Below are 27,465 nucleotides of genomic sequence, written 5' to 3' on the forward strand. Positions count from 1 at the left end.
ATTTGATTTCAGCTTTTGATCCTACCGTAAGGAAGATACAGCACAAGACATTCTTGTCAGCATCTCAAGTGGCAGAACTCGTTCAGATTGATGTGATTGATGATGCCATTGTATTTGGATCGTCTGTCAAGATGTCTCGCATGTGTGAAGTCTTAAACAAACGCGTCGAAGAATTGCCAAGTAAGTGAAATTTGAAGATATGTGTAATGTCGGAAATGACAATTGTACATACATACAGTCTACAATCTCCATGACAAAGCTGCTGAGATGGACCAAGCTTTCCCTTTGCTTAGATGTGAACGGAGAATACCGTCTAATTTGTGAGATTCACATTATCACTGACTTTCGCAACGTACTTCAGACAGACCCTTTAGTAGGTATGTATTTCTTCCATCGGTAGCTTTGTCGGTAGCAAAATATAATCCGTACATACATGTCGTCGATTTCAATCAATTTTTACTATTTTGCTTTCGCTACAATTCGGCGGTGACGTGACAGATCGAGATCTGCTCAAAGGCAATGCCCTCATGAATGCAAATGTGATTCTTCCGTAAAACAGGTTTCTTGTCGATCATTTGGCAAGACTGGGTTTCAAGTCCAGTAAGACAATAATACCACATGATGATCTCTTTTCACAGCATTCAAAGGTCAAACCTATGCGGAATTGCTGAAAATGTTGATGATGGTAGGAGACTGTCAACTGAGAAATGTTTCTGTGAGTACATCGCAACTATGGCATTCTTTGCAAAATTCCTCGGAAGCTGTTACACGAAATAACAACTTCAGGGGAAAAATCATAATATGTCGATGCCATTTATTTTCTGATATCCTTTCACCGTTGTTCATTGAACTTTGTTTCCGAAGTACATATATAGCTGTTGTCGTGTCCTAAGTTGCTGTAGATTAATTTATGGCCCACTCCTACATTAAACATCGCACCTAGCTGTATACAAAGTAAAATGTAGATACATGCGTGCTCGCAGGAATACACGTAGTTCTATCTACACTAGTACTTCTGTTTGTGGTTTCGTTAGTACTGTGGTCCATTCGAAGTCTGGATGTGACCCATCCACTACGTTTTTATGCAACATAACATATAGTACAGAAGGTATAATCACCAAATCTCCGTTGACGATCACTTGCAAATGAAATCACAATAGCAATATCATGTACGATGCATGCGATGCGACAAATAAGTGTTGTTTTTCTTTCTTAGCAAGTATATATAAACTGTCCGTGTGTACAAAGAAAGTGAAAATATTAACGTGTCGATCTCATATAGATGGAAAATTAAGTGAACATGTGCAAGAAACACACTTCCTGTTAGTTTTGGTGTGCATCAACAATGTCTATTAAATTTTACAGGGGATTGGTAGTCACATACTAGCTGCAAGTCCGTTGTCTGATCTAACACCTTTACTCATAGCGTCCGGAACTACAGTCACTGTGACGTCATTGAAAGGTTCGTGTCATTTTTTCTGAGAATATCCACCGTGATATATGATAGACTAAGTGTACATTACAGCATAAGGTGATACGTAATCTTTTAAGGCAGATATGCTGTTAAAGGACAAAGGTCTTTCAAAATTAACCTTAGTACGTCATGTGGGAAATCGTACATTTTAGACGCTACTTGTTACCGATTTTATTTAACGTCCGTTGTAATATCAGTAGCTTATTCAGCCTATGTATTCTTAACATTATCAAGGAAAACTTTGAATCGCAAGTTTTCAACTCGTATATTATATTATAGGGACGAAGAGCTATTCGTTCTTACAGTGATCGAGATATCCAATGTAACCATTGAATGCATTTGTGCCATATCTTTGACCATGACCTAGTTGCGATGCCCCTTGTCAAATTGTCAATAAGACGACTACAAGTATGTGTTAAAGTGTATACATGTTTTCTAAATAGTTATTTTGTCATTGAAAGTTTTAAGATTCCATTTTCCTGCAGGAGGCAGTCGTACAATGCTTCTTGATGATACCTTCTTCAAAGACTACAGGAAAACTAGTTTGAAGCAAGACGACATTTTAGTATCTCTTACTATTCCGGTTTCATCTAAGGTATGATGGCTTCTTAGTATTCATTAAAAGAGTAAATAATGCAAAAAATCGTGAAATCTCTAGGTATTATTACTTTTCCCGCAAGTCTAGCAGCACAGAGTACATGAAAGAAAATTACCAAAGAACGGAATCAATATCTTTTTATACATTTAAGTTCCAGTTTAAACTTATGTTTCATATTTCTGTTCAAAAAGAATGAATTCTTCGGTGGCTATAAAGTTAAGAAACAAGTTCATCGGCGTGACAAAGATGTTGCCATAGTAAATGCGGCGTTCCGAGTCAAGTTCGATGGCGATGTCGTTAAGGAAGCTGTTTTGTGTTTTGGAGGTACTGGACCAACCGTTGTTACGGCAAATAGTGTATCACAAAAAATAATCGGCCGGTAAGGATTGAGTCACCAATTTTCCTCTAACTTTTTAGACTATAATTTTCATGTATAAGAGTTTACCAATATGATAAAAAATTGTATCTAGTATATTATCCATTTTAAGGGTTAAATAGATCAAACTATGCTTAGAGAACAACGTTGCGGCGTCTGTGTAGGACATTTTAAATCTAAACTTTTTGCAAATGTTAGAAATTTCCTCGTCGCAAGTAATACCTCAAATATTGTACCCTGACAACGTTGCATATTATTTATCTGGTAAAAGGAAATGGGATGAGACTCTGTTGAAAGATGTCCAACACATGCTCAGCACTGAAATTCCACTATCGACTCAGGGTGGAATGGTAGAATACAGAAGGTCGTTACTCCAGAGTTTCTTCTTCAAGTTCTACATCAAAGTCTTAGATGGACTTGGTGAGAAAATGGTAAGGAAAATGCAGATTTGATATTTGCCCAAACTTAAAAAAAATCTTGTTTCCATTGTTAGGAACATATCGTACTGTAACACACCTCATCCGAAACAGATTGTTTTGGGGCGACTCTTCACGCCCTCGGGGAAGAAAGCGTATGCTGTTACCCTCATGGCCAGTCAGTTTGTCTATACTGTGAAATTGCATACCCTTCTTTCTTTATATTATAACCACTTGCAAAAATGGTGTGAGATTTAAAATGAATTAAAATTAATGCACTAATCGTATTGCATAATGATTAAATTAAAAACGATATATGGTATAAAAGATATTTTGAGATAAACAAAACATAGAGAAGCTGGTTGGCCTTAAAACGGACAAAATATGAATAACGCTCGGCAAAGCTGAAGAATAAAGGCTTACTTAATCTTCCCTGCTCTAGTAACATACTGGATAACTGGCGCGCCCATGATACACATTTTCGAAATGTAATACAATTCAGAATGAACCCAGCAATCTGAATTCCAGCGAAATTTAAATAATCGTATCTTATCGGAGCTAATGTTTGTGTTGTTTTATTTTCCCTCTTTTACGTCGCCGTCTTCGTCTCCGCTAGTCTGGGACCTCTGCAGCAAGGAAGTCTTTATCAAACTCTGACAGATCAGCATTAGTTGACATAGCGAAGTCACCGACTACTGGCACTCAACTGTATCAGGTAGGTTTATTGTAGACTGGAATATCCGTCGCTCGAGGACGCTCTCTACGCTCCCCCTGGGGAGCGTCCTCGAGCGGTGGATCTTTCAGTCCAGGTTTATTAATGACAGTGCAATACTGATACATTGATTGACTTTCTGTTCTCCAATTTATGGACTGACATTATAGAGATTGATATCACCAGGGACTATGGTTGATTTTAAACCATGTATTAGTACATTTCATCCAATCATAAGCTTATTATTGAGTCTGATTCTACTGTAGAAATGATGGAATATTGGTAAAGATAGGGTAACACTTATAATGAAAGTTTAAACAATTATTCAAGGTTGTACCTGATGGACAGCCAGCCATTGATCCCATTGGTCGTCCTGTGATGCACGAGTCTGGGTGTCAGCTGGTTACTGGCGAAGCAGTCTACTGCAATGATGTATCCGTGGAACCAGGTAAGCTGTAAAGAGACGGAACATGTAAATTACCAGTAGAGATTGATCCAATGATGTAGAATGAAAAGTAAAAATTTAAAGTAAATTTTATAGAAATAGTGATTATAGGTTTTCAGCATGATAACACGAATCAATCTAAATCCTGGATTGACGTTGTTGCGAAACCTTTGTATTCGAGCCTATGAACTGCTGTGGAAACCTAGCTGCAAATGAGCGTATACTGAACAGCAAATCTAAATTTGAAGGCTTACAATGTTCGTCTTGTATGATTAGAAGGTATGTTCTTTGAACTTTACCCTTTTCTTATACTTTCTTTCTTTCTGTTGAATACGTTTATTTAGATGAACTACACATGGCAGTCGTTTTCAGCACTCGACCGCATGCAAAGATAATGTAAGGATGAAATTCACTGATGTGGTCTTTGTTCCTTGAACGGCAGGTTCAAGCACGTGACTTTGTGTCAAATTGAGGAGCCATGCGGCATTCCTTAAAAGCCAATTGTTGTGCATTTGCAATTTTGATGTTACGCCATCACTGTAAAAACACGGTAAAACATAATTACATTTGTGCCTTATACTCTAACTTATTGTGGTTTACCAGCTGGATGGGGTGAGATTGTTGCTAAAAAAGCAGGAATTGCCACATTAATTTAGTTTATACTGTACATGATAGTTACGAGAGAATACTTCTACAGATGCCTGATGTATAGGCCACATTTCCACCAGTCAGTTGTAAAATCGCGGCAAAAATACTTGTACCTGGAGTTATAAAATTGTAAATGTTGCTCTGCTATTCTTTGACTTCCCTAATGCTCAGATCTGTTGACACATCAGCTGCGTTGTCCTTGGATGGTGTCCATGGTTACGTTGATGCCACCGATGTTCCTGGTAAAAATACTTATCCCGCTGAAAACCCTTTGGATGAAGATTCTGAAACTTTTGCCACAGAGAAGGTGCGTCATTAGTATTTTTATTCTCCCAGAGTTTGCCAACTATTGATAGGTATTAGGTACTATGGTTTAGTAGAAATGTTAAGGTTTGTGACTGGATGCGCGCCGTAAGATGCCGTTCATCTTTAGTTTCATTAATCAAATGTCTACCACATTTGGAATAACCAGATCGTTCCAGTCATCAGGCGTTCGAGATTCTATCGATGATGCTTGACGATCGAGACGAATTATGCGAAATGGGTTAAGAATTGAAACAAAATCAAATGGATCATAAGATTTGTACACCTGGTCTGCATATAACGACCGATTTCTCTCAACTAATGTAAAAAGAAAGCGACCATCACAGAATCTCACAGCACTATGTGCCATTTGTTCTTGACAATCTCTACAGATGTACAGAATTATATGAATGGCGCAAAAGATTTTTAGAGTTGATTATTTTAGGAGATCATTTTTTACATTAAAATGACAAAGAAAATAATGATTCGTCTTTTGCTACCAAGAATTACTTGCAATTAGTCACTGTCTTCAAGCAAATTATCAAAAATACCCTTTATTGTTGTGATTTTCGCAGCCATATTAAAATCAGAACACAGATTAATATGCAGAAAGGGTAAAGAAGTGCATAGTATATTTACCATCTTTGCTTGACATTTGATTTCTCAAGGTGATCTGTGTTGGCCAGCCAATAGGAGCGATAGTGGCCGAGACTCCAGAACTTGCCCGCAAGGCAGCTAGGCTTGTCAATGTTGTTTATGAAGACAAGGAATACACTCTTTCTGTACAGGTGAGCACGGCTCGTCTGTCCATAATGGAAGAAGTTTAGTGCGAATGAACCTATGAGTATTGTTTGAATGGCTCGTAAAATTTGTCAGAGGACAATCGTAATAACTAACATTGTTATCATACTTTGTTCAAGGCATGGAGGTAGTAGGTAACTTTGATGCACAGGCGACATATGTCATTGGTTTGAAATGTAAATACATAGTAGAATTGAGAAATGTATAATCCGCACCGGCGCTCATAAATTTGGCTATTGTCAATATATTACCCTTGAAGCTAAAGTGATGGACAGAGGCAGTTATTTCATTGGTGCAGGGGGGTTTCTCAAATATAGGAATGTGAGAAACAAGCTATATACTGCCTAAATTATTTTTTTTCTTTCTACCTGTATCTTCTTGAATTACTCTGTAAAAAATTCCACGTATTACATCTGACAAAAATGTGATCATAAAACTGAAATTCAATATGTAAATGAGATGCATAAAAGATCAGTTGTTGAAGTGAAAACTATTTTTGGAAACGCGGGCATACATATTCTTGATTTCTGTGTGATTAAATGTGCCACCTAGAATGTTTATATGTCTTGATAATATGTATGACAGGTAAATGATGTAGGTAGACTGTAGATGGAGGTAGATGTAACATTCATTCTGAAAAATTAGAACACAACCTTTCTGACAGCAATTCGCATTCTCTGACAGGACGCCATCAAAAGGGACTCGTTTTTCCAACATTCCCAACGTGTCGAAGAAGGTGACGTTGCCACAGAGTTCGAGAAATCTGATCACATCGCGGAAGGGGAAGTGTATGTCAATGCTCAGAGCCACTACTACCTGGAGACGCAGAACTGTGTCGTCAGACCCAACGAGCGGGATGAGATGGTAGTTTTATCGTCGACCCAGTGCCCACATGACGTACAGGTCAGTCAGGGTGTTTACGTAATATGCGATGATAATATTCTGCCAATACATCTCTTCAGGTGGTATATATCTTCGAGAAAGCAAATTTCATACCCACGATTAACTTTCTCTGTTTTACAAGATGTATGAGTTCTCGTGTGGCTTTGGTGTTTGAAGGACATTTGTATAGTACCTCAATATGTAACGATTATCTCAATATGTAATATAAACCCAGTATGCAATACCACTTCACTCAATTGGGATACTAACCTACTATGTATAATACGACTTAGCATAGTTACACGGGTGTTCTTACATGTTAATATGTAATACCAACTCATTATGTTATATATTAAGTTGACTGTTACAGATTGGTTTAAATTGGGCAATAATCATGACCTGAAACAAAAGACGGACATAATAAACGGTAATGATCACGCCATAGCGCCTCCCTAATGTCAAAATCCTACAAAACTTGAATTACTTCGCTTATTCGGCAACGTACCGTGGCATCACCTCGAACTCCCACCATATATTCCGATAAGATTAAAGAAACACATACTGGCTTAACATTTTACAATGTTTGGAGCACATATGTATGATACCTGCTGTGTTGAACTGTAAATAAACAAATTCTTTTCATGATATATACTCCTGTTACACGTTGACTTACCAAATTTTGATCCTAAAATACCTCGTTAAACATAACTCTTGGGTAGAATGCGCCTCTGAGACAGTTTTACATGCGTTCATATTTTTACAAGCTATTCTGGTCTGCTGCTTGTGAGAATTTTGTTTTAAAGCATGCAGAATAATACGGGCGTGGTGATGTTGTTGTAACCAAGAACGTGCCTCGGGGACACAAATTTGGGCTCACTTTTATAATTCTTCTCTGCACGATATACCACTTGTGGAGGGGGGTTCATTTTAAAGCTCTTGGTGTAAGAAAACTTTTCACCGGCTTAGTTTTTCGAAATTCGAAAATTCTATTTTTCTCCATGAGTTAACACAGGGATGGCGGCCATTTTGAATATTAAATATCGGTAAATCTTGAGTTATTTGTTTCTCATGTACCAAAATTTGCACGGTGATCCCCGATTTCCATTCTTGATTTTGAAAGAGAATGGTTGAAATATTCCTCAAGGAAAGTTTGAGCAAAAGTTTAAGTCTTCACTCTCGAAGTGGTGCACCTTTCGTTTATTTACAGTTCAAACAAGCCATTTCTGTTACGTGTATTTCGTAATAGCTTCATTTACATTTCGCTCTACTAACCTGACGACTAATAAAACTTGTTTCAACGACTGTTTCAGTATTAAATTCACATGATGACGCCAGCGCTCATCAAAATCGACATGAGAAGAACTGTGAAAATTGATTTCTGTCAGTTCTCTACTTTGGCGCAAAGCGCGGGTCATTGTGTTTTTAGAAATCGCAAACATTGTCTTTACTTTCTGATCAGAAATGAGTGTTATTCGTTGATATCATATCGACCCATTATATTGAGATTCAGACAGTGTAAAATATTGTCAATAACCTGTCTGTGTCTGATAGATGAAAGTTGCAGAAACTCTTAACGTGCCGGCAAATAAGATCACCGTAAAAGTTCGAAGAGTTGGGGGCGCTTTTGGAGGGAAGGAAATGCTTCCATCAGAATTGGCAAAGATGTGTGCCGTCGCCGCAAAGAAGTAAGCAAAGCAATATGCATGTAGCAGGTGCTCAGCACCTGTTGAATTGTGTGTGTGTTATTCTTTGGATTCCCTTTGATATTTGTCAGTGCTGTAATGCAATGATTGGTGCAATGAACATACATAAAAAACATCGTTAAGTTACATTATCACATAGCGTCTGTAACCTCCACAAATGTAATAATCTCCACAAATGTAATATCAACCACAATTGTAATAAAATGCACCCATAAATGTAATATCGCCCATAAATGTAACAAAAATCAACCATAAATGTAATAAAAACACCAACCACAAATGTAATAAATGGTAACCATAAATGTAATACAATAATCACCCATAAATGTAATACTTGTCAACCATAAATGTAATAAATCTATTTTGTCGTTGCAATTGAGGAATTAGCCCTTAAATATTGATCTATGTAATAAGGAAAGCAACTCCACACATTATTCAATTCATAATTGTTTGCGTTGAGTGTGTTTTGCATATTTGAAAGTGTATTTTACGTTTCCCTGTTTTGTGTACAGAACTGACTGGCCATGGCTAGACACAGCTGTAATCTTAGTGTAAGTGCAGTCTCTACTCCAGAGTGGGGAAGACTGTATAACACAACGATCCTTTAACGCCGTTTTTTCGAAAATTGCCGTACTTTCTTAATCAATCTCCTCAAATTCGTCTTCCGTGGATAAATTGTGTGGAATAATCGATAGATTGTCTGTATTCCTATGTTGTCCCACTTGAAGTTTGTTCCTTCACTAGGGATGCCAGGATGTCTAATTTTGTTCTACTGTGTTCAAGGTAGTGTTCGTATTGTTTTTTACTAGATTGAAATATATGTTCTCGTCAACATGTTTTGTGTCGTAAGTTTCTGTTATAAGGTTTTATATTTCTCTGTTATTTGTTCTGAGTCATCAGTCATAAACTTTGTGTGGTATCACTGGTTGACGAGTTATTTTGACGCTTCCTTATTATGTAATTATCAGTGTCTAGAACTGCTGTTCCACTTCCATTATCTAACGGTTTGATCAGTACCTCGCCGTTTTCTGATAGCGTTCTCAAAGTATTCTATTCTGTGTGTTTGAAAGGAAACCTAGTTTCAGGAAAGTATGCAATAACATTACACTAGTCTTATTAAAGTTATTATTTACTCAGGGCATTGATAAACAAATGATCACATATGCAAGTTCAAGTTTATTACATTTATGGTTGAGTTTTATTACATTTATGGTTAATTTGTTTATTACATTTGTGGTTGCGGGTTGTTACATTAATGGTTGACTATTTTATTACATTTGTGGTTGATTTTATTACAATTGTGGTTGATATTACATTTGTGGAGATTATTACATTTGTGGAGGTTACAGGGTCTCGTGAATTTTTCTCGAACGCGTCGCCGATACTTTGCCACAAAGAAATGTGTCGGCTTCGCTTCAGAGGTTACTTAAATATGTAAGCCAATGCACGCTCATGAAGTGAGATTTAAGTTCAGTGAAGGTCAAATAATCCGGTTAATAATATGAAGAATATGTTTGGCTCCCGTTTGCCGTATGTGTTCATGTCAGCCTTCTTCTAACTTCCACTAGTTCGTTATTTCTGTAAAACTTGCCATGTCGTAGAGAAAACGACGGTATCTACCCAGCCTTCTTAACTTTCATGGGTACTCTCGTCTTCTGAACTATTCCTCACATTGCTTTCATCTTCCAAGCTTCTGAAGTGAAAAACTTAACTCCTTTAAATTCTCAAAAATCCAGATATGGAAAATCAGTGCGACTTATGCTTACGAGAGATGAAGACATGCAGTACAATGGTACCAGACACGCGACTTTAGCAAGGTATAAAGCCGGTTGTGATTCAGATGGGCATCTTAAGGCACTTGATCTGGAAGTATTCATGAATGCCGGTTGCACTGAAGGAGTATCTCCTGTGGTAAGATAATAGTGATTATTATTTGTTCAAAATGTTATTGATATGACATGTCTCTGAGAAGAATTCTGGGAAAACTTGAAAGTTAATCGCACTTGACCGAGAAATCGAGTTTTGATCAGCCTTGTCAGGTGTTGATATTTCAATGTAAAATGATAACAGGAAAAGTAATATTGTTAGAAATAAAATAGACACAACTGCGGAGGTAATCGCTAATTTGCAGCATGTGATGGGTAGCCCATTGCTAGACACAGTTGAAAAACGTTCTCCTGAGTGCATTAATGATGTAACTAGACGTACAAAAGATATAATTTATGCAAATCACGGTTCTTGGATCCTTTGATGCGATGGAGTTTCTCAGTGATGTGCAGTGGCATGAAGTGTCTCCGGTACATTAAAGACGAATGGAGATTTTGTGCTACTTTCAAGTCAATCTTTGACAATGAAAACGACAAGTTCATGTGGAAAACTTGGCGTATTCGATTCCCTACACAGTTATATTCATATTATGTCACATTGATTTTCTTTTAAAGATCATAACATTGCCTGCATGTTGTGCTATTTCTACAGTTATTCGGTCAAATAATCACACAGCTGGGCAATGCCTATAAGATTCCAGCATATATCATGGCTGTCAAATTTTGTAAGACAAACATACCATCCTGTATAGCAATGAGAGGCGCCGGTACGCCACAAGCCATGGCAATTATTGAGATGATCATGGATAACGTCGCTAGGAAGTCAGGGATTCCCCCAGAAAAGGTATGTTCCAAAGCGTCATTTCCGCCATATACTGGCATCTATTTTTTTTCCAACAACATCTGGACACGGAGCTGGCTTCGCAATAAATTTCGTCATTCGTCAGGTAAAAAGCAGTTGAGCTTAAAAAATTCTGTACAGGAAGAATCACAGACGAGATAATAATTTGACACCAGTGCAAGTGAAGTAGCCGACGTTTGCATGTACAACTGCCTGCATTTTAAAAGATGGAGGCTGTCTTCAAGAATGAGAATTTTGATGAGGACCAAATCTTACATCTCGTAAGGCTGCGTGTTTGTCCGTCTTTTTAGAATTACATGTAAGATACATCAAGTGCTGTGAAGTACTTGGGAGTCTAACTTTACCAACGTGAGGTAATTCTGCCCGTCAAAAACTGAGCAAATTACCCTTTTAGCTATGACAAGTCACTTCTCTTCATATAGAAAGAGCTATTACTGTTGTGTGAATTAAAACATTCCTTGTATCAACAGATACGTGAAATAAACCTATACAAAGAAGGTGATGTGAATAATCTATATCAAGAGCTTCCAGACATTGTAAACCTTCGACGATGCTGGGATGAATGTCTCAAGAGAAGTGACTACTATCGACGAAGAGCTGAGGTCGACAATTTCAATAGGTTAGTGGATGGCAAGGCCAGTCACTTTGATATACGAAAGCGAAGTCCAACACGTAATTCCTACCATATGCAAGCCTGAATAATGAAACACTCGGGCAACCTGCTGACATAGTGAAGGGGATTCTGCCTCGTTAAATTCTGACCATAAAAATTGGTACTAGTACTACGGGAACAATGGTGTACCGTTTTCCCAGTAGAATACTCTTATACGTCCACTAACGGGCGTCAACTAGGGCAAGAAGTTCTCTACTTCCTTTGAACTTTAAAAAATTCCTTGTTGTTCTCATAGAATGAACATATGAAATATCTATCTACCTTCTGAAAAAAATCTTTTAAGACCCGAATCACCTGTTTAATACTTGTTTTTGGTAGTATACACAATCAAAGTGAGACATTTGTAACACCTGGCTCACAAATTTTCTGAGATGGATTGATGGATGTATTATTTTAATAAAAAAGAACGGAAAAACAAAGTTTTCAGATATTATCCAAGATCCCAGGGCAGAACAGGAGAAAACGAGTAACGTCCATCACAATTTAGTCATTGAGGTATAGTGCTGATTTTCTGTGAAAACTACTTATGCACGCACAAAGTCTGTAATAGTCAAAGTGTAAAAATGAGCCATATTAAGTGAAATGCCAACAAATTATCTTCAACATTTGTCGTGATATTACAGCTGCCACTGTTGTTGTAAATGTGTCATCATTTGTCAAGAAATAACTCACCCGTTGCCTTGCTTTTCTACCCAGTGAAAATCGATGGAAGAAAAAGGGATTGGCAATTGTACCAACGAAGAGAGTGATTGGCCTGCCAATAAATTCCCTAAATCAGGTACTTGGTCTCATGTTTATGTTCTGTATGTTGTTGAAAATATCCACCTGCCAGTGTTCACGCACCACAAGCAGTTTAATACTTAGATTGAATGGGTCAAGGTTGATGGATGTTCACATTTTAAAGAAAATGATTTTGAATGTGAATTAAAAGTCGACATTTCACCGGTGCTCTTCTTGCTGACCATTAGGGTAACAGTTCATTATTACTTCAGTCGACCGATTGAATTATTCAAAAAGGAAAGCGATCACATCAGGCAGTTTTCCATATGTCGTCTTCATTCTGTATTTAATATACACTTATGCATACAGTCTTTGCTCTGTACTATAATCAAACATGAACAGTTTACTGTTTTTCAGATATTATTAACGTTGGCATCTTCCCGATCTTAAACAAAACATTCCTATCCGAGGACATTACAAACATTGAGAAGACGTAATTCATTAACAAATCAGAGTCCTGTCTTTCCTTTGAACCTATGTACATAATAGTCGTAGAAATAGCTGCAGTTTGTCAACTTCAGTGACGAGAGAATTTACCAGTGTTTAAATACAACAGTTGATATTGCGGAAGTTGGCGAGTTGACAGCAGGTGATGATGGACACGCACCCAAATGGTTAGCTCAAGAACACCGAGCATTATTGAATGACAAAGTGTTTCAGTAAGGGAGACATACGTAAATTGTAATAAAACTCTAAGTAATATTTCTTCTGTCCCCAAATATGACATAAGTATACTGACGGTAACCCTGCTGTTGGCTTGCGGAACCTCTATAACACTTGTCGGCTCACCGTCCTTTATAAAATATTGTCAATGAACAACACACTCTTTCTATAGGCACAAGCTCTGGTCCATATTTACTTGGATGGCTCCGTATTGATCAGTCATGGTGGCATAGAGATGGGTCAAGGTTTGAACACTAAAACACTTCAAATCGCCAGTCGTGTTCTACGCATTCCTCAAGAACGGATCCACATCAACGAGAACAGTACTGACAAGGTGCCTAACACCGCCCCAACAGGAGGGTCAGCTGGAACCGACCTGTGGGGAAATGCAGTTAGGGTAGGCAGTTGCTTTAGTGTTACGGAGATTCATTTACATTTATATAGTGGGCATCTGAATAAAGCTGTCGATGTCAACATCTCTTCGTCAGATTCGTTTTACATCTAGCGACAAGTTTTAGGCGGGTACTTTCATGACTCATAAGTCCCTTGGATGTTGTGTATTCTCAAATAGTACCATACCCAGTAAACTGATGGCGCAAGCGCAGTGATCCAATTGTTCGACACTTTGAAAAAACTGATATTTGCGGTATAGCACATTTTAAACGAGCGCGAACTCTCAGTCAGAGGCTGAAAAAACCCTGATGTTTCACTCCAGAATTTCAAATACTGTCATGATATAACAGCAACAACCCACTTTAACAACTGGTATGCTACTTGAATAAAATTGACCAGTTTAATCCATATATACACTAGCCATCGCCCGTACATATATGTTTTGAATTAGTTAAAATCTTGTGGTATACCCGTCGCTTAGGTGGTTTATCGCTAACAATTAAATATTAGCATCATGCCACTGCAGCGGTAGAAAAATATACTATTAATACGGGTTCATTAGCAGTCGTTATTTCCTTTGACACACCTGACATCGAGATTGTTTTGTGACCACAAGTTTACATATATTTCGTTATTGTTTTAACTCTGTTTTATTTTGCACTCTGTCCGTCAACGGTTTATATTTTTGATATTGATGCATTTGCTGTGACTATGATTCAGTTTTTGCTCACGTGTTTACACACGTGAGCATATGTCGCAGCGATGTCTGTCTGTCTGTCTGTCTGTCTGTCTGTCTGTCTGTCTGTCTGTCTGTTGGTCCGATATCTCATAAACGGCTTATCAGATCAGAATCAAATCTGGTACATAGATTCAGTTAGCAAATGGCATGAACTGATTAGTTTTTGGTGGGTGTGGCTTGCATACTTTTTGCTCATTTGCATAATTAATGATTTTAGAAAAAACGGATATTCATTAAAAACGACTCCACACAATTTGATGAGACTTGCTACAAATGTTGATCACACCAAGATATATCAGCAGTGGGAACCATTAAGGGGCGACATGAAAGAGAGTTGCTAATTTGCATATTTAATGAACTTTCCTAATTAGGGATATATGTCTGATTTGACTAGATCAAAATCGACCAAACTTGGTATGTATATTAAAGATACTATGATTTAACATTATTGAAAGTCGTTAAGCGTTTTAACTGCAGCCAATTCCTAATTTCCATATTTAATGAACTTTGCTAATTAGAGATATATATTTAAATTGACTGGATCAAAGTTGATGAAACTTGCTACATGTATTGAAGCTACCACGATACAACATTTTTGAAAGTCATTAAATATTTTTACTTCAGCCAATTCCCAATTTGCATATTTAATAAACTTTCCAAATTAGGGATATGTATCTGAATTAACATGATTGTAGTTGTTGAAACTTGTTATATACATCAAAGATGCTGTGATATAAATCAAAAGACATTTTTACTTCAGCCAATTCCTAATTTGCATATTAAATGAACTTTCCTAATTACAGATATATATCTGAATCAACTTGACCAAAGGTGACAAAACTAGCTACATATATTGCAGATACCATGATACAACATTATTGAAAATCATTAAGCATTTTTACTTAAGCCAATTCCTAATTTACATATTTAATGAACTTTGCTTATTAGGGATATGTACTGGGATTTACTTGATCAAAGTTGGCAAAACATATTATGTACATTGATGATTATACCAGGTTAAAACAATATCGAAAGTCATTCCACATTTTCATGTCAGCCAATTTATAATTTGCATGTCTAATGAGCTTTCACAGCTCGGCATATATGGCTTGAAGGACTTGGCCAACGGTAATTACATTTGCTATATAAAGTGGTGATACAATGACAGCAGTAAAAGAACTTTAATATTTTTATTTCAGCTAATTACATATTTGTATACTTCATGACCTAATTGGCGGTAATTATTGTTCATTACGTTGATCATAATACTTTCAATGAAGTTGCAAACATGTGGCAAAGGTTAAAATTTACACATAACTGCAATTATATTATATATAATGAGACATGTGAGCATTTTCAGTTCATATCTGGTTACTTCAAGGATCACTATGTTGGCTTCGCTTCAATATTTTACCAGTATATCATCGTCCTCATGTACATATATTATTTCTTTTGTCATTCTACCCTCACAGGTTGCTTGTGAAACTTTGATGGAGAGACTGGAAAAGTTTATGTATGAGAACCCGAAGGGATCATGGGAAGATTGGGTAGGTTTATCAAAACTTGGTACAAATATAACGCACAATCACATATGTTTGCAAATTAATTTTGGTTTTACAATAACCGAAATGAACGTGTGTCTATATATATCTAATAAACATGTAATTAAAATTAAGTTTAACATGTTGACAATAGTGTGTTTGCATAGACACTACTATAAACTCTACTGCCCTTCACATGTATATTAAGTATATTTTGTCAACAACTTAAATGCGGGGACTATGTCATCGACGATGACGTATTTATCAAATTCTGAGTTATGCTTCCTAAGAACCAAAGAATGATTGTCTTCACCACACCTTGTAATTCTAGGTGAATGCAGCATACATGAACAGAGTTAGCCTCTCTACATCCGGGCATTTCAAGTAAGTAAAACGTTGAGTACTCAACCGGTGTTATTGTAGAAAGGAAAAAGATGTTAGATCTTGATGCACTGCATAGATTATCACCAAAAAAAGTGTACTCTACGGTGGAAAATTGCAAATACAATACAGATAATGACACCTTATTTGGTGAATGTTCAACTGAGATCAGGGATCGTTCATTCAATACGCATCAGGTGTCAGTGTGGAGTTCACTGGGGTATTCAATTTGCTATATCAAGTTGTTAATGTTTCTGAAGAAAGAAAGCATGGCTGTTGTTGCGGTCTCTTGTAGAAATTAACTGGAGCCTCATCACACTCTCTCTTTAAGGATTCCTGTCGAGGTTGCTTTAGACTGGGACAACTTGAAAGGGACCAAAGGACAGTACTATTTTAGCTATGGTGCAGGGTGTTGTGAAGTGGAAGTGGACTGCTTGACAGGGGATCATCAGCTGAAACGTACAGATATAGTCATGGATGTTGGAGAGAGTTTGAACCCAGCACTGGATATCGGACAGGTTAGATTAGGATTCAATGGAATCAAGACTATCATTTCAATATTCATAACATTTCGCCCAACAATAAGTTGACAAGTATTTGTAGTTTGGAAAAGAACATTGAAAGCTTGATGGCCAAGACGAACACGAGATTTTCATGAAAAAGAATAAAACACGATTGGAATTAATTTGGGATAATTGGATGGTGAAGTAATGTCTTTAAAATCTGCAAATGTAAGCTAATCTGCTTTTCTTTTTACGTTACACACTTGGTTTTATGAGTAATTTGTAATATTGAGACATTCAGCTATAGGGCATCTAACAGTTTTGAGAAAGTTGAAAAATATAAAGATCCAATTATCCCAAATTAGTTCCAATCGTGTTAATATTGTTGGTACATCGCTGTTCAGTTTGCAAGGAGTTGAATGCAATGTTTGTATTTGACAATACATTGTTACTTAATACTGTGTACTTCAAGTGCAATTTTCAAGCGCATGATCTGTGCACTCACCTCTGAGATGAAAGATTATTAGTGTCAGGGTGTGTTGAGAAAAAAGCTTATTTTTTGTAGATTGAAGGCGCGTTTGTGCAAGGATATGGACTATATGCATCAGAAGAGCTGAGGTACTCCAAGGAAGGGAAACTATTGACTAAAGGTCCAGGAATGTACAGAATACCACAGATCGGTGACATCCCTAGCCAGTTCAATGTCACTTTGTTGAAGAGGGCGCCATGCAAAGTTGGATTATATTCATCAAAGGTTAGTGTGAACACATTGAAACGCCGTCTTAACTATCACGTACGAATGGAACGACATTAACGAAACGATAAGAAGTTGTCAAAGTGATAATTTAAAACAAATAAGTGAACCGCTATTATGATTAAGTTCTCTATTGAACAGACAAAGAAAAGTTCACAATCGATTCACGGCAGTTTGATTCTTAACTGAAAATCATTGATGCCTGTCAGTTTATTTGATTTATCGGAAAGTTGCAATGACCAAGAAAAAAACATAATATTTTATGACACGTTTTAATATGTATATTGATTTGCCAGTGGATTCTTGAACATTACTGGACTAAATTAAACGAAAGGTTTGGCACCCTACATAGGCACAAATCGATGGTTTCGAACGTTTTGCTGTTTAATTCGGTATTTTCCTTTCGTTTCTGTCCAATTTGACGATTATCTCTGCTGCTTCTATACCAGGGCATTGGTGAACCGGCAATTCATATGGGTTTTGGTGCACATCTAGCGATAAAAGACGCCATATCATCGGCCAGAGCCGACGCTAGAATTGATGGTCCATTCAGATTGGACAGTCCCGCCACTCCGGAAAGAATTAGAATGACATGTGCTGATGAATTCACTGACAATTTTAATGTGAGTAAAATATGTTCTTTTGAACTTGAGGGAGAGCGGAGAATTGTTCTTTTTCGAGTAAAGACCTCACGGTCCTTGCCGGGTGACCTCGTTAAGGTCAGTCATGTAATAGTTACTCAAGTGTAAAAACAATAAAATTCCATTGTCGACCAGACATAGATTTGTATTTTCTTTATCATTGGTGTGATTTATGCGGTAATACTTGTCTGTTTACGTATTCTCTACTGACAGAAAAAATGAGCGGTTCTGGAAGACCCAGATGATGTGATTTGGAACTGACTTGTTCCATGAAGGTTGATTTACCAGCATTTTAGTTCAGCTTAAAGCAGAGTTCACAGGGTTGTGATAAAAAAACGGGTTAAAAAACACAGAAACAAGGCCGATCTCATGGTTTTGAGATCAATAATTACAAATTCACCGGAGATATTGCAAATGACATCGATTCCCTACTTTTTCTTCCTTTCCAGGATCAGTCCATTGATGACGAGTTTTTCATCCGACCTTGAACTCTACTCCTACAAAGGTCAGTAGAGGTCAACCCGAAGCCAGAGAAGCACATCAGAGCAACAATGGAGACATGAAAATGGAACGAGCAAAAGTCTCACAAATCAGCATATTAAATGGACATTGTTTTGTTTAGCATTAACTAATTCTATTTCTGCTACTTGCCAATTTTGATTTTTTCCCGAAAATTCCTGGTAAGAAGACTTGTTCGTTGCCTTTTTTCTTCGTGTTATTCTATCGATTAGACAATGATAATAATTATTATCATAATTCAATTAAAAAGCGAATTCATTTGTCAGAAGCAGCATCTATAGTGGCTGTTTTGCCCCATCATCTGTACTAACAGCATGACTTTGCAGGCAATCTCATGAAATTATTGAACAAAGGTACTGGTTCTTATAGAATTTTTTTGCCTCCTCCGTTGCCTTGTAAAGAAAGCACGATGAATCATAAGTTGTGTTTTTCCCTACAGCCATGTGATGACACTTAGGTCCCTTCACTGTAGACGATATTTGGTCAGAATGGACAATGCACAAAACTAGGAGCAGTGATCCCGAGGAACAATTCACCAGCGAAATACCAAGTAAAAATGAGAAATTTATGATCATATGAAATGATTCCTGACTGTATGTGCAACGGAAAATACTCAAATGGACAGAATTTATAGCTGACCAATTATAGTCATATTATGTGAAGTAAACAGGTTTACCATCTTAAAGGACAAAATCGCTTTTGTTAAATGTCGCCATCTTGCCATTGTTTGCTCTCTCTCTCTCTCTCTCTCTCTCTCTCTCTCTCTCTCTCTCTCTGTAAATTAAAGTGACAAAACAACATTAAATTATCGGTGTGGTTTGTTTAACTGTTCAAAATGTAAATGCAGTGTTCAACGTCTTGAAAAAAAAATTAAATTCAACGACAATAAATTTCAAGCAATAAATCAAAGGTTACACTTTCTGTTGTGTCAGCTTGTTTTCAGAATCACAGTGACCCGGTATAGCGACCACTATGACAGTGGTGGCGCTCAGTTAACCAGGACAATCAGCGTAATTTATTTGTATTCACAATGGTGAATGCTTACAGAAACCTGTGAAATAATACTCAACGAATACAACAGGTGCAAAATCGAATGATTTTGATATTTGACGTTCAGTCTGACATTCGCTATAAGTTATTCTACGTACTTTTGTCATGCCTGGTTTAAGAAAACAGACAACCTCGTGACAGGAGACCTTGTCATCAGTCATGAAACACTGCATCGCTATATAATTGCACAAGTGTACTTTGTCATAAAATCAAACGAAAACAGCAAAATCTACATTGGCACCGTGCACATATTGATTACATAGTGTCAGTTTAAATCTGCTTCCAACTAGCCCTTTTCGAAATTGAAAGTAGGCGTATTGAAGAGTTTCACAGCTGCTCTTCTTAAACCAGTCTCCGAATCATTTGCGTCATTTTATCGATACTGTGCGTTTAAATATGGACCAATATTGATTTAGAGAATTTCTCATTATAAACGTACGCTTGAGTGCGAGGAGGGACACTTTCTTTTCCAAGATCAGAACATGATATTGATTCATGACATCATAGTCCCTTTACACACTGCAATAAACCGACTTGGGTAATTTGTAAAGAATTCCAACGAGCTTATGTTATTCTTTTATCAATGTACTTTTGTTTGTACACGCTCTTGTCAAACAGTGTCCCGGGTGTATATGCTGGTCCATAATTCGGCCAATTTTAGTTTCAAATGGAGAATAGATATGTAAGCCCAGTTCATCTGAGGCGTATGTAGCATGTAGAGCACACTCTTGTACACGTGATAATCGATAAACACACGGTATTCGTCAAAGGGGAAAATGGGTCAAACTGTAACCCAAGACGGGTGTGCAATATAACTTGAGACTATTGCCTAAAGAGGGCATGTGGCCCCGGATATGGCCACGAATGAAGGCAACACAATCTTAGAATATCGCAAAAAATGTTCATCGAAACATAAATCAGATGCAACCTCAAAGAAATACAGGAAAGCTGGCAGAAATACCCAACATGAGTACACACAAAGTGTAAGAGAATTATGTTTTATGGATTTCATAAGAATTCATACTGTACGCCCTCACAGTTGATAATGTATCGCCGTGAAAGTCCAAACAGTACTAAAACAAACTCTCGTTAAAAAAAAAGTGGAGTAAATAAAAATCAAGTAGGCGTACAGTACAGTGTACTTCTTATGTATTTCTTGACGTAAAAGAAACTTCAATGTTTTCGAATTGCCCATAATATGCTTTCTGTGAATGCTACAGTGTTTTACTTTGTATATTAGCAATATAACCACAGTCCAAACATGAACTTCATATGCGACAAAGAAAGCGTAATAAAGGATGTATTGCCTTCGTTGATCATACTTTAAGAATGCCTGGTGTTTAACAAACAAAGATATGTGCTAAAATAGCAAAACTGCCAGTTGATGCCGATCTAGTTTGTGAGGGAAAGGAACTTTGTATTGACGCGTGTGCGCCGATGCACCCCTCGTGGATGAATGCAATGTACGATGAAGTTTGAATTCATAGCAGCAGTACATCATCTTTCAAAGAATGCCAAGTCACCGAGGTAAACCTCGCCCTAAAAACGGCGTGATGTAATTACTCCCCGTCTGAAATCTAATATCATGCACTCCGACTGTCTAATGTGACTGGCATTATACAACTTTACGGTACAAACAGAATGTGCGTAGGACACTCCACTGGTTTAAAGGCTTCGGCTAAACCCGGTTGCGAAACCTTTGGGAAATCTGAACAAGTCTATGGGAAGTCGTGAAAGCAAGCCGAGAGCGTTCGCTGACAAAAAAATTCGTACTGCAACGTTTCGTCATTCCGATTGAGGATTAAGGTTATGATAATCCTCTTCGAGCAGATTAGCTACGTCTCCACCTTCGCTTTAGTCAAATATAAAAAGCTGTAAAAAAGCGAATATTCTACCGTAACTTTCATTGTGAACAATCCTGGATTACTGTGATATCAACCGATTAGCGTCGAAAGTGATTTCGTGCTGTAACATTGAAACTCGTGTTTGTTCTTCAACCATGGGGCCTGAACACGTGGGAAGTGTCTCAGTCATGAAGTTAACTCGACGTGTGCCATGAATCACTTCAAAGTGCATTTGGAAGACATCTCAGTTCTCGTATTAATATCGAAAACCCTTTCCACAAGTTCGGCAACAACTCAAGATTTTTTCCTGTTATATAACTTTCTGCTATCAGACATCACGCAAGAGTATAACATATATTCGGGTAAAGCTAAAGATTTCCAAAAATGCCTTATTTACTCATTAATTTCTAGTATGCGTCTTTAAAAGCTATAAATCAGGAGACATATTCGTCGCTTACGACGTTTTAGTCAGTGATCTTTCAATGATTCTTAATCTGTTAAATTAGCCATTCACAAAATCTAACCCTGGCATAAAAAGGCGGATCTATTATGACGTCAGAGAATAGCCACACTTCAGGTTGGTCCGAGATTATGTGTAATAATTAGGGGAGACTAAAGAGGGAGGTTTTGTTAGGGATGCACCACTACATGCAGGGGGAGACGAGTAGTCAGAATAAGGACGAGTAACTTTTCTCGCTTTCCTGCATTTTCAAATAAGCAAAGCACCCATTTCATAATTCGACAACTTGTCTTTCCATTTTTTCCTTCCGTGTTGACCACTCCCTCCCTAGTTTTAATGGTGCATTCCTAATAATAACACGTAACTCATGATGTGACAATTGTAAATGGAACGTGTACAGATTTCGATGCTAGGTGGCTGTTAAATACAGATTATCGATTTTGAAATGGCGGACTGTCTTTAAAAATTTACACAATTTGCGAAGTAAAACTTGAAACTTCAAAATACATGTAAGTATAGGTGCATAAGCTCTTGAATCTGTTAGGTTATTTACAAAACTTGCTCCCAATGATTATATTACAAGCCTACAGAAGTTCGATGAACTGAAGACCTTACTGTATATAGATCGATTCCATGGCAACTATATGTTGACGTAAGTTATTAGTTCACGCTCAAGTGCCACAAGCCTGCACACTCGTTCAAGGAGTTACATGAAAATCACGAGTGATTTTTTCGACGATATTGAAAAGGAAATAAAATCGTACGTCGGCGACATGGGAAATGGATACCTGGAGGAATTCACAGATGGACTTGGAATGCAGGAAGATGAGAAATTCGAAGTAATCAAATTGAAGGTGTTAGCAACAATGCAGAGAAAACAATGGAGTAATTAACCAAGATGTGCAGTGGCGTAGATGAAATTCACGAGCAAAATCAATAAGCATTTGCAGTCAGTGAACAAAAGGTGAAAAAACGAGATTACAAGCAAAGTGTAACAGAGACCCGTAATTTTACGGCACACAATAAAAATTGCGTGCAATCATAAACAGAACAAGTGGTGATAAAAACCATCACTTCCTTGAGGATGGATGGTGTAAAAAACTGACAAATCGTTGGAATAACTTTATGAGTACGGCAAAAAGCCCAATGCATGCTATGTGACCCTCCGTGCTGAAACAAAGCATTTTTGCGCATATTTGCAACCGTGCGGGTTGACGTGGATCGTCAATATTCGAAGGTGACAGACAGTGCCTGAACTGCTGGTGTGCAGAAGCCGTGGTATTTGATTACATTCGACATGCATCAAGAACACTTAGTTTAAACACATCTTGATGACAATACCAAATCACACAGACCCTTGACAGGTAATTGCGATTTCTCCGAGAGAATAAAAAGTACATATTTTTATGAAGTAAAATAAATGGCAAGAGCGAAATGTTGAGCATGTTTTTGACCAAATAATCTAGACAATAGTAAATAATACTTCAGATTTTTTTGTCATGGACCCGAGCTCTTATTTTGTCGTTGGCCATAGATATTTTTTTGTATGTTTCCCCGTGAGTAACACGCAATCATCTGTCTTAAGAACTACGTGAGGTAAAATTCATCAATGTCTGTTTTAAACTTTGTGTTCTTTTTCTTCCAGCGCTTCTTGAAGTCCTTAAGGTATCTATTACCGCACATGATGCCGGCAATCAGAGAACCGACATCCCGAACCTCGTTCTTGTCCACGTCGTTGCAGACCAGCGACGACGTCAGCTGGGCGAAGCGGTCGTCGTGCAGGGGGTCCATCGCCCCAGCACTCGGCGGAGTGCATTTCTTCGATATCCTCCTTCTGCCCTTGCTGCACGGGTAGGTAACCTTGATACGCGGCAGATTCTCCGCGATGACCGTCTCCGTGCTCGTGGTCTTTTGCGTCTTCTTTTTCTTCGCCTCGTCTTCGGCCGTCTTCGGTGGCTCTTCGATCTTTTCCGGCTTCTCCTCCTCCTTTGGTGTCATGAGATGGTCGGGTCTCCTAATTGGCGGGAAACGTTGGATAGCTTTCTGGTTTCCAAATCCAGTCGGTAGCCCAGGTGAAGGCGGCCGTTTTGGAATATACACTTTCTCCTTATCTGCTCTCCCTGTCATGTTGCCGTCCGTGCCTATTCTTGGGAGCGTGTCATCATTTTCCTTGTTTTCCGCTTTCTCTCTTTCTTCGATGTCCCCCGGTGACACGTCCTCCGCCGCCTTGCCTTCTTTGCCTTTCTGATTTTGCCGTTTCTTCGGTCCCATTTGGTTTAGAGCGATCGCCCGACGCGAGTGCTCGCGGACCCAAGTGTCCTGTTTCTTTTGCAGTCGAGTGACGAACGACTTCTGCTGTTGGTCAAGGAAGGCGGCCGTGCGTCTCTGCGCCTTGCCGATTCCAGACACCTTCATGCCCAGAAGGCGGGCCTGGCTGCCGTTGTCGTGCAAAAGAATCCTGCCGACGTTGCTTTTCCCCGGTAGCCATCTTCTGTAGCTCTGGCTTTCTGCCGTTCGGTTGGTCTGTCCAGCAAACACCGTAGCCAGTGTGTCCACAATGTTTTGTTTAGAACGTTCCTCGGAGAACGTTACTTTGCCCTGAGCCTTAATTTTTGGCATCGTGACCGTTGCCATCCTTACATCTCAAGTCCACTCCAGCTTAAACAAAATCACAAGATATTCTTTGACCGCCTGTTTCTCCTATCAGAACGGTGCTAGTCATGTATGTGCAGATCCTGCCAGAGTCATTCGTAGTTCTGGTCTTTCGGTCGATAGCTGAAAGAACCTGTGAGCGTATCACGTTGCGTTGTACAACATTGAAATGTTTGACTGACTGCTCTCCACAACGAAAACACAAGTCGCGGGGCAACTAGCGACCCGAGAACACGATGTAGTTTGCCCGGTTCGTGTCATACAACCTTAAGAGCGGTGATATGAGGAGAAATTTGATACAGCGGCGGCCGGTCGTCTACTTCTCATGCATAGCTGTTCGGCGCTTTAGTGGACCATCGTAGTCAAGCACAACGGAGAGCGTGACAAGGGGTGACTTTGCCTTGATCGGCGAGTTGGCTTTTCAAAATGGAAATAAAACGATATCGATCGGGGGTCTTGAATTGCCCAACAAAGTAATGATTATCCAATAGCTTCTCTTCGACGGGGAGAAATCGATCACCATCTATAATGCAAAGTGTCGCTGACAACTCGAGTAAACAAAAATTAACAAATAAACCAGAATGATCGACACGCGAGCCTGACAGGTAGATGAAAACATTTATGGTGAACCTGCTTATCTCCAGTTCGGTCGATGGATGAGTGACGTCACACAGTGAGGGTTTGACTGACGTCAAAATCGGAGTTAGCTTATGACGCTGAATGTCATTGCTAGTACACAACTGACAATGGGGAATTTGAAATCCTGTTTTGGAGGATAAAAGAGAACATGAAAAACAGAATAATCCGATCTCTTGTCGTCAGTCAATCAACTAAGTTCTCGTGATGTGACGTGCTCTACCGTTTCATCCGCCATACGCCGTGCAATGTTACGTTATCTCTCGTGATTCTCGGGAGATCACGTAAATAGGTCTTCCCTCTACCGGTGATGAATTGTAATTGGGTCATGGCTCGGATAATAGTTATAGTATATATCATCCTTCACTTTCCTTGACAGCATGGAATGATCTCTGGGAATAATAACTGATGAACTTAAATATGGGGAAACACTCTGGGCATTCTAACTTAGTTGAATCTTAGTCCTACATGCTATGTTTTACAGATAAATTAGTAAGGTATTGCTGATAATTATAACGCTTTTGTGCCGGCATCATCAGCGTTCTTGAAATCAGCGGAGATGTGGGATGGTTAACTTTTAAGATGTCTATCAGACTTCACACTATGTGCATTCTTAGGCAAGAAAGAATTAAAGAACTCGTCTCTCAGCTTCGGAATCCCTGCAATAGACACTTTCGAATATTCTGTAAATATCATAAAATTAGTCCGATCGTTTATAAGTGCGTGTTATTTGTTTGTTTTCTTCTTTCTACGTTTCACAGTGAATGCATTTGTTTGCAACATCGTCAACCATTGTCTTCTGTCCTGTCATCTGTGCTTGCAGTGACCATGTATATATGGTGAAATTATGGGAAATTTATCTTTTTGTGAAAATAACTAAAACTCGCTCAATACCTGCTGTCTTGACAGGAAATTCAGGAGAATAGTTTCTGTCACCAACTTTATCGGACAAACAGGCATTACCGGTACCATACCTAGCGTCTGTATCAACTTTGGATCGCATGAATTTAAGCGTACTTAGCATGAGAAAGTTAAAATCAACGGTTTGATAGCCGCATCGTTTCTGAATGCATGGCAAGTCTGCGATTTCAGGACCAGCGTCTGTAAGTCGTGTTTGCGTGTCGGCATTCCGCCATTCGCTGTATTTGGAGCGAATGCGATTAAAAATGCCCAGGCGAACTCCACGCTGGATGAGAACAAGTGGTCCGTCATCTCATGCATTTGCTGACTAAGATTCGTTGTGCCTTGCTTACCGCTATGCAAACACAGTCGAAAAGCAGGCTGCTTTCGTTTAAGATGACGTACGAGATAAGAATACATTTGTCTTCAAAATTTGGGATTTGTAAAGAGCTCGGCGACAAAACAAGTTAGAAATCGCATACGCTTTTCAATATAGTACCGTTGTAGTATATAAAATACACAGTGTAGGAATATCTATTTCGGGTAGCTTGAGCCTCGGGACACATATTTGGACTTCTATATTTCAACAGTACATGTGCTGTACCTTGCTGATATGCTGATTGAGTTGATTCGTTTTGAAGCTTGTGGAGTTTTCACCTTCTTGCTATTGTGAAAATCCAAAATGGACAGCAGCCAGTTTTAATTTCTAATATGGGTAAATTTTACGAAACTTTTTTCCCTCTATTATCATTTCTTAGCGATTTTTATTCTTCGTTTTGGAATAGAATAGTTCGAAGCTTCCTCCAACAGAGTTTGAGCAAAAATTATGTCTGTGAGTTACGAGGCCGTGGCACGTATTGACTTTTACTGCCGATATTGAAGGAAGACATGCGTCATGGATTTCTATGCATTACTTCAATGACTGTATTGCTGCATCACAATGTCCATGGAAAATATCAACGATGTCTGGAGTTTACAATGTCCTTTACCCTCTGTGGTTCATCATTCACTTTCCGTTTCCTTGGAAACAGGCTCTCGAAAACCAATGTATTTTGGAATATTTCTCACACAGAGCGGATCGGATCGGACCGTGCACTCTACACGCGGTACAGAAAACTCGAGTATTTCTTCACCGCTCTTTGATAATCGATTACAAATCAACTGGAACTGTTTCTTAGAAACTCAGTAGCATAGTCATGTCGACTTGTTGAATCAGTTTCAAGTATGCCGCGGCCTTGCTCAGTTTTGCTTGCATTTAAGGTAGTACGCTACCATTCTATATAGGAGAGC

General features: G+C 38.4%; 2 protein-coding genes across 2 annotated transcripts in view; one reads left to right on the top strand and one right to left on the bottom strand.

Annotated features, from left to right (window-relative positions):
* The window catches only part of LOC139151816 (xanthine dehydrogenase/oxidase-like), a 34,394-nt gene extending 14,847 nt beyond the window's left edge, over nucleotides 1–19,547 (top strand). The window contains exons 9-32 of the mRNA XM_070724815.1: nucleotides 13–180; nucleotides 639–715; nucleotides 1,366–1,462; nucleotides 1,960–2,069; nucleotides 2,264–2,451; nucleotides 2,720–2,879; nucleotides 3,481–3,579; nucleotides 3,907–4,024; nucleotides 4,366–4,417; nucleotides 4,841–4,976; nucleotides 5,641–5,760; nucleotides 6,458–6,676; nucleotides 8,207–8,340; nucleotides 10,095–10,269; nucleotides 10,837–11,028; nucleotides 11,517–11,665; nucleotides 12,416–12,497; nucleotides 13,335–13,559; nucleotides 15,767–15,841; nucleotides 16,167–16,219; nucleotides 16,548–16,734; nucleotides 17,285–17,473; nucleotides 17,923–18,096; nucleotides 18,564–19,547. Coding sequence (XP_070580916.1) covers nucleotides 13–180; nucleotides 639–715; nucleotides 1,366–1,462; nucleotides 1,960–2,069; nucleotides 2,264–2,451; nucleotides 2,720–2,879; nucleotides 3,481–3,579; nucleotides 3,907–4,024; nucleotides 4,366–4,417; nucleotides 4,841–4,976; nucleotides 5,641–5,760; nucleotides 6,458–6,676; nucleotides 8,207–8,340; nucleotides 10,095–10,269; nucleotides 10,837–11,028; nucleotides 11,517–11,665; nucleotides 12,416–12,497; nucleotides 13,335–13,559; nucleotides 15,767–15,841; nucleotides 16,167–16,219; nucleotides 16,548–16,734; nucleotides 17,285–17,473; nucleotides 17,923–18,096; nucleotides 18,564–18,602 — 3,218 coding nt within the window. The 3' untranslated portion in view covers nucleotides 18,603–19,547. The remainder of the gene's footprint in view (nucleotides 1–12; nucleotides 181–638; nucleotides 716–1,365; nucleotides 1,463–1,959; nucleotides 2,070–2,263; nucleotides 2,452–2,719; nucleotides 2,880–3,480; nucleotides 3,580–3,906; nucleotides 4,025–4,365; nucleotides 4,418–4,840; nucleotides 4,977–5,640; nucleotides 5,761–6,457; nucleotides 6,677–8,206; nucleotides 8,341–10,094; nucleotides 10,270–10,836; nucleotides 11,029–11,516; nucleotides 11,666–12,415; nucleotides 12,498–13,334; nucleotides 13,560–15,766; nucleotides 15,842–16,166; nucleotides 16,220–16,547; nucleotides 16,735–17,284; nucleotides 17,474–17,922; nucleotides 18,097–18,563) is intronic.
* A 1,858-nt stretch (nucleotides 19,548–21,405) lies between these two features.
* On the bottom strand, nucleotides 21,406–24,794 carry LOC139151818 (uncharacterized). The gene is made up of 2 exons (XM_070724817.1): nucleotides 23,704–24,794; nucleotides 21,406–21,555 (listed from the first exon to the last, which is right to left on the bottom strand). The coding sequence occupies exons 1-2, from the start codon at nucleotides 24,619–24,621 to the stop codon at nucleotides 21,538–21,540; spliced, it is 936 nt and encodes a 311-aa protein (XP_070580918.1). The 5' UTR covers nucleotides 24,622–24,794; the 3' UTR covers nucleotides 21,406–21,537.
* Between the last annotated feature and the right edge of the window lie 2,671 nt (nucleotides 24,795–27,465).

Source organism: Ptychodera flava, chromosome 15, assembly GCF_041260155.1.
Source record: "Ptychodera flava strain L36383 chromosome 15, AS_Pfla_20210202, whole genome shotgun sequence".
Taxonomy (NCBI): Eukaryota; Metazoa; Hemichordata; class Enteropneusta; family Ptychoderidae; genus Ptychodera; species Ptychodera flava.

What these genes read in the sequence shown, in the direction of transcription:
- LOC139151818 (XM_070724817.1), bottom strand. Translation starts at nt 24,621, where the DNA reads ATGGCAACGGTCACGATGCCAAAAATTAAGGCTCAGGGCAAAGTAACG.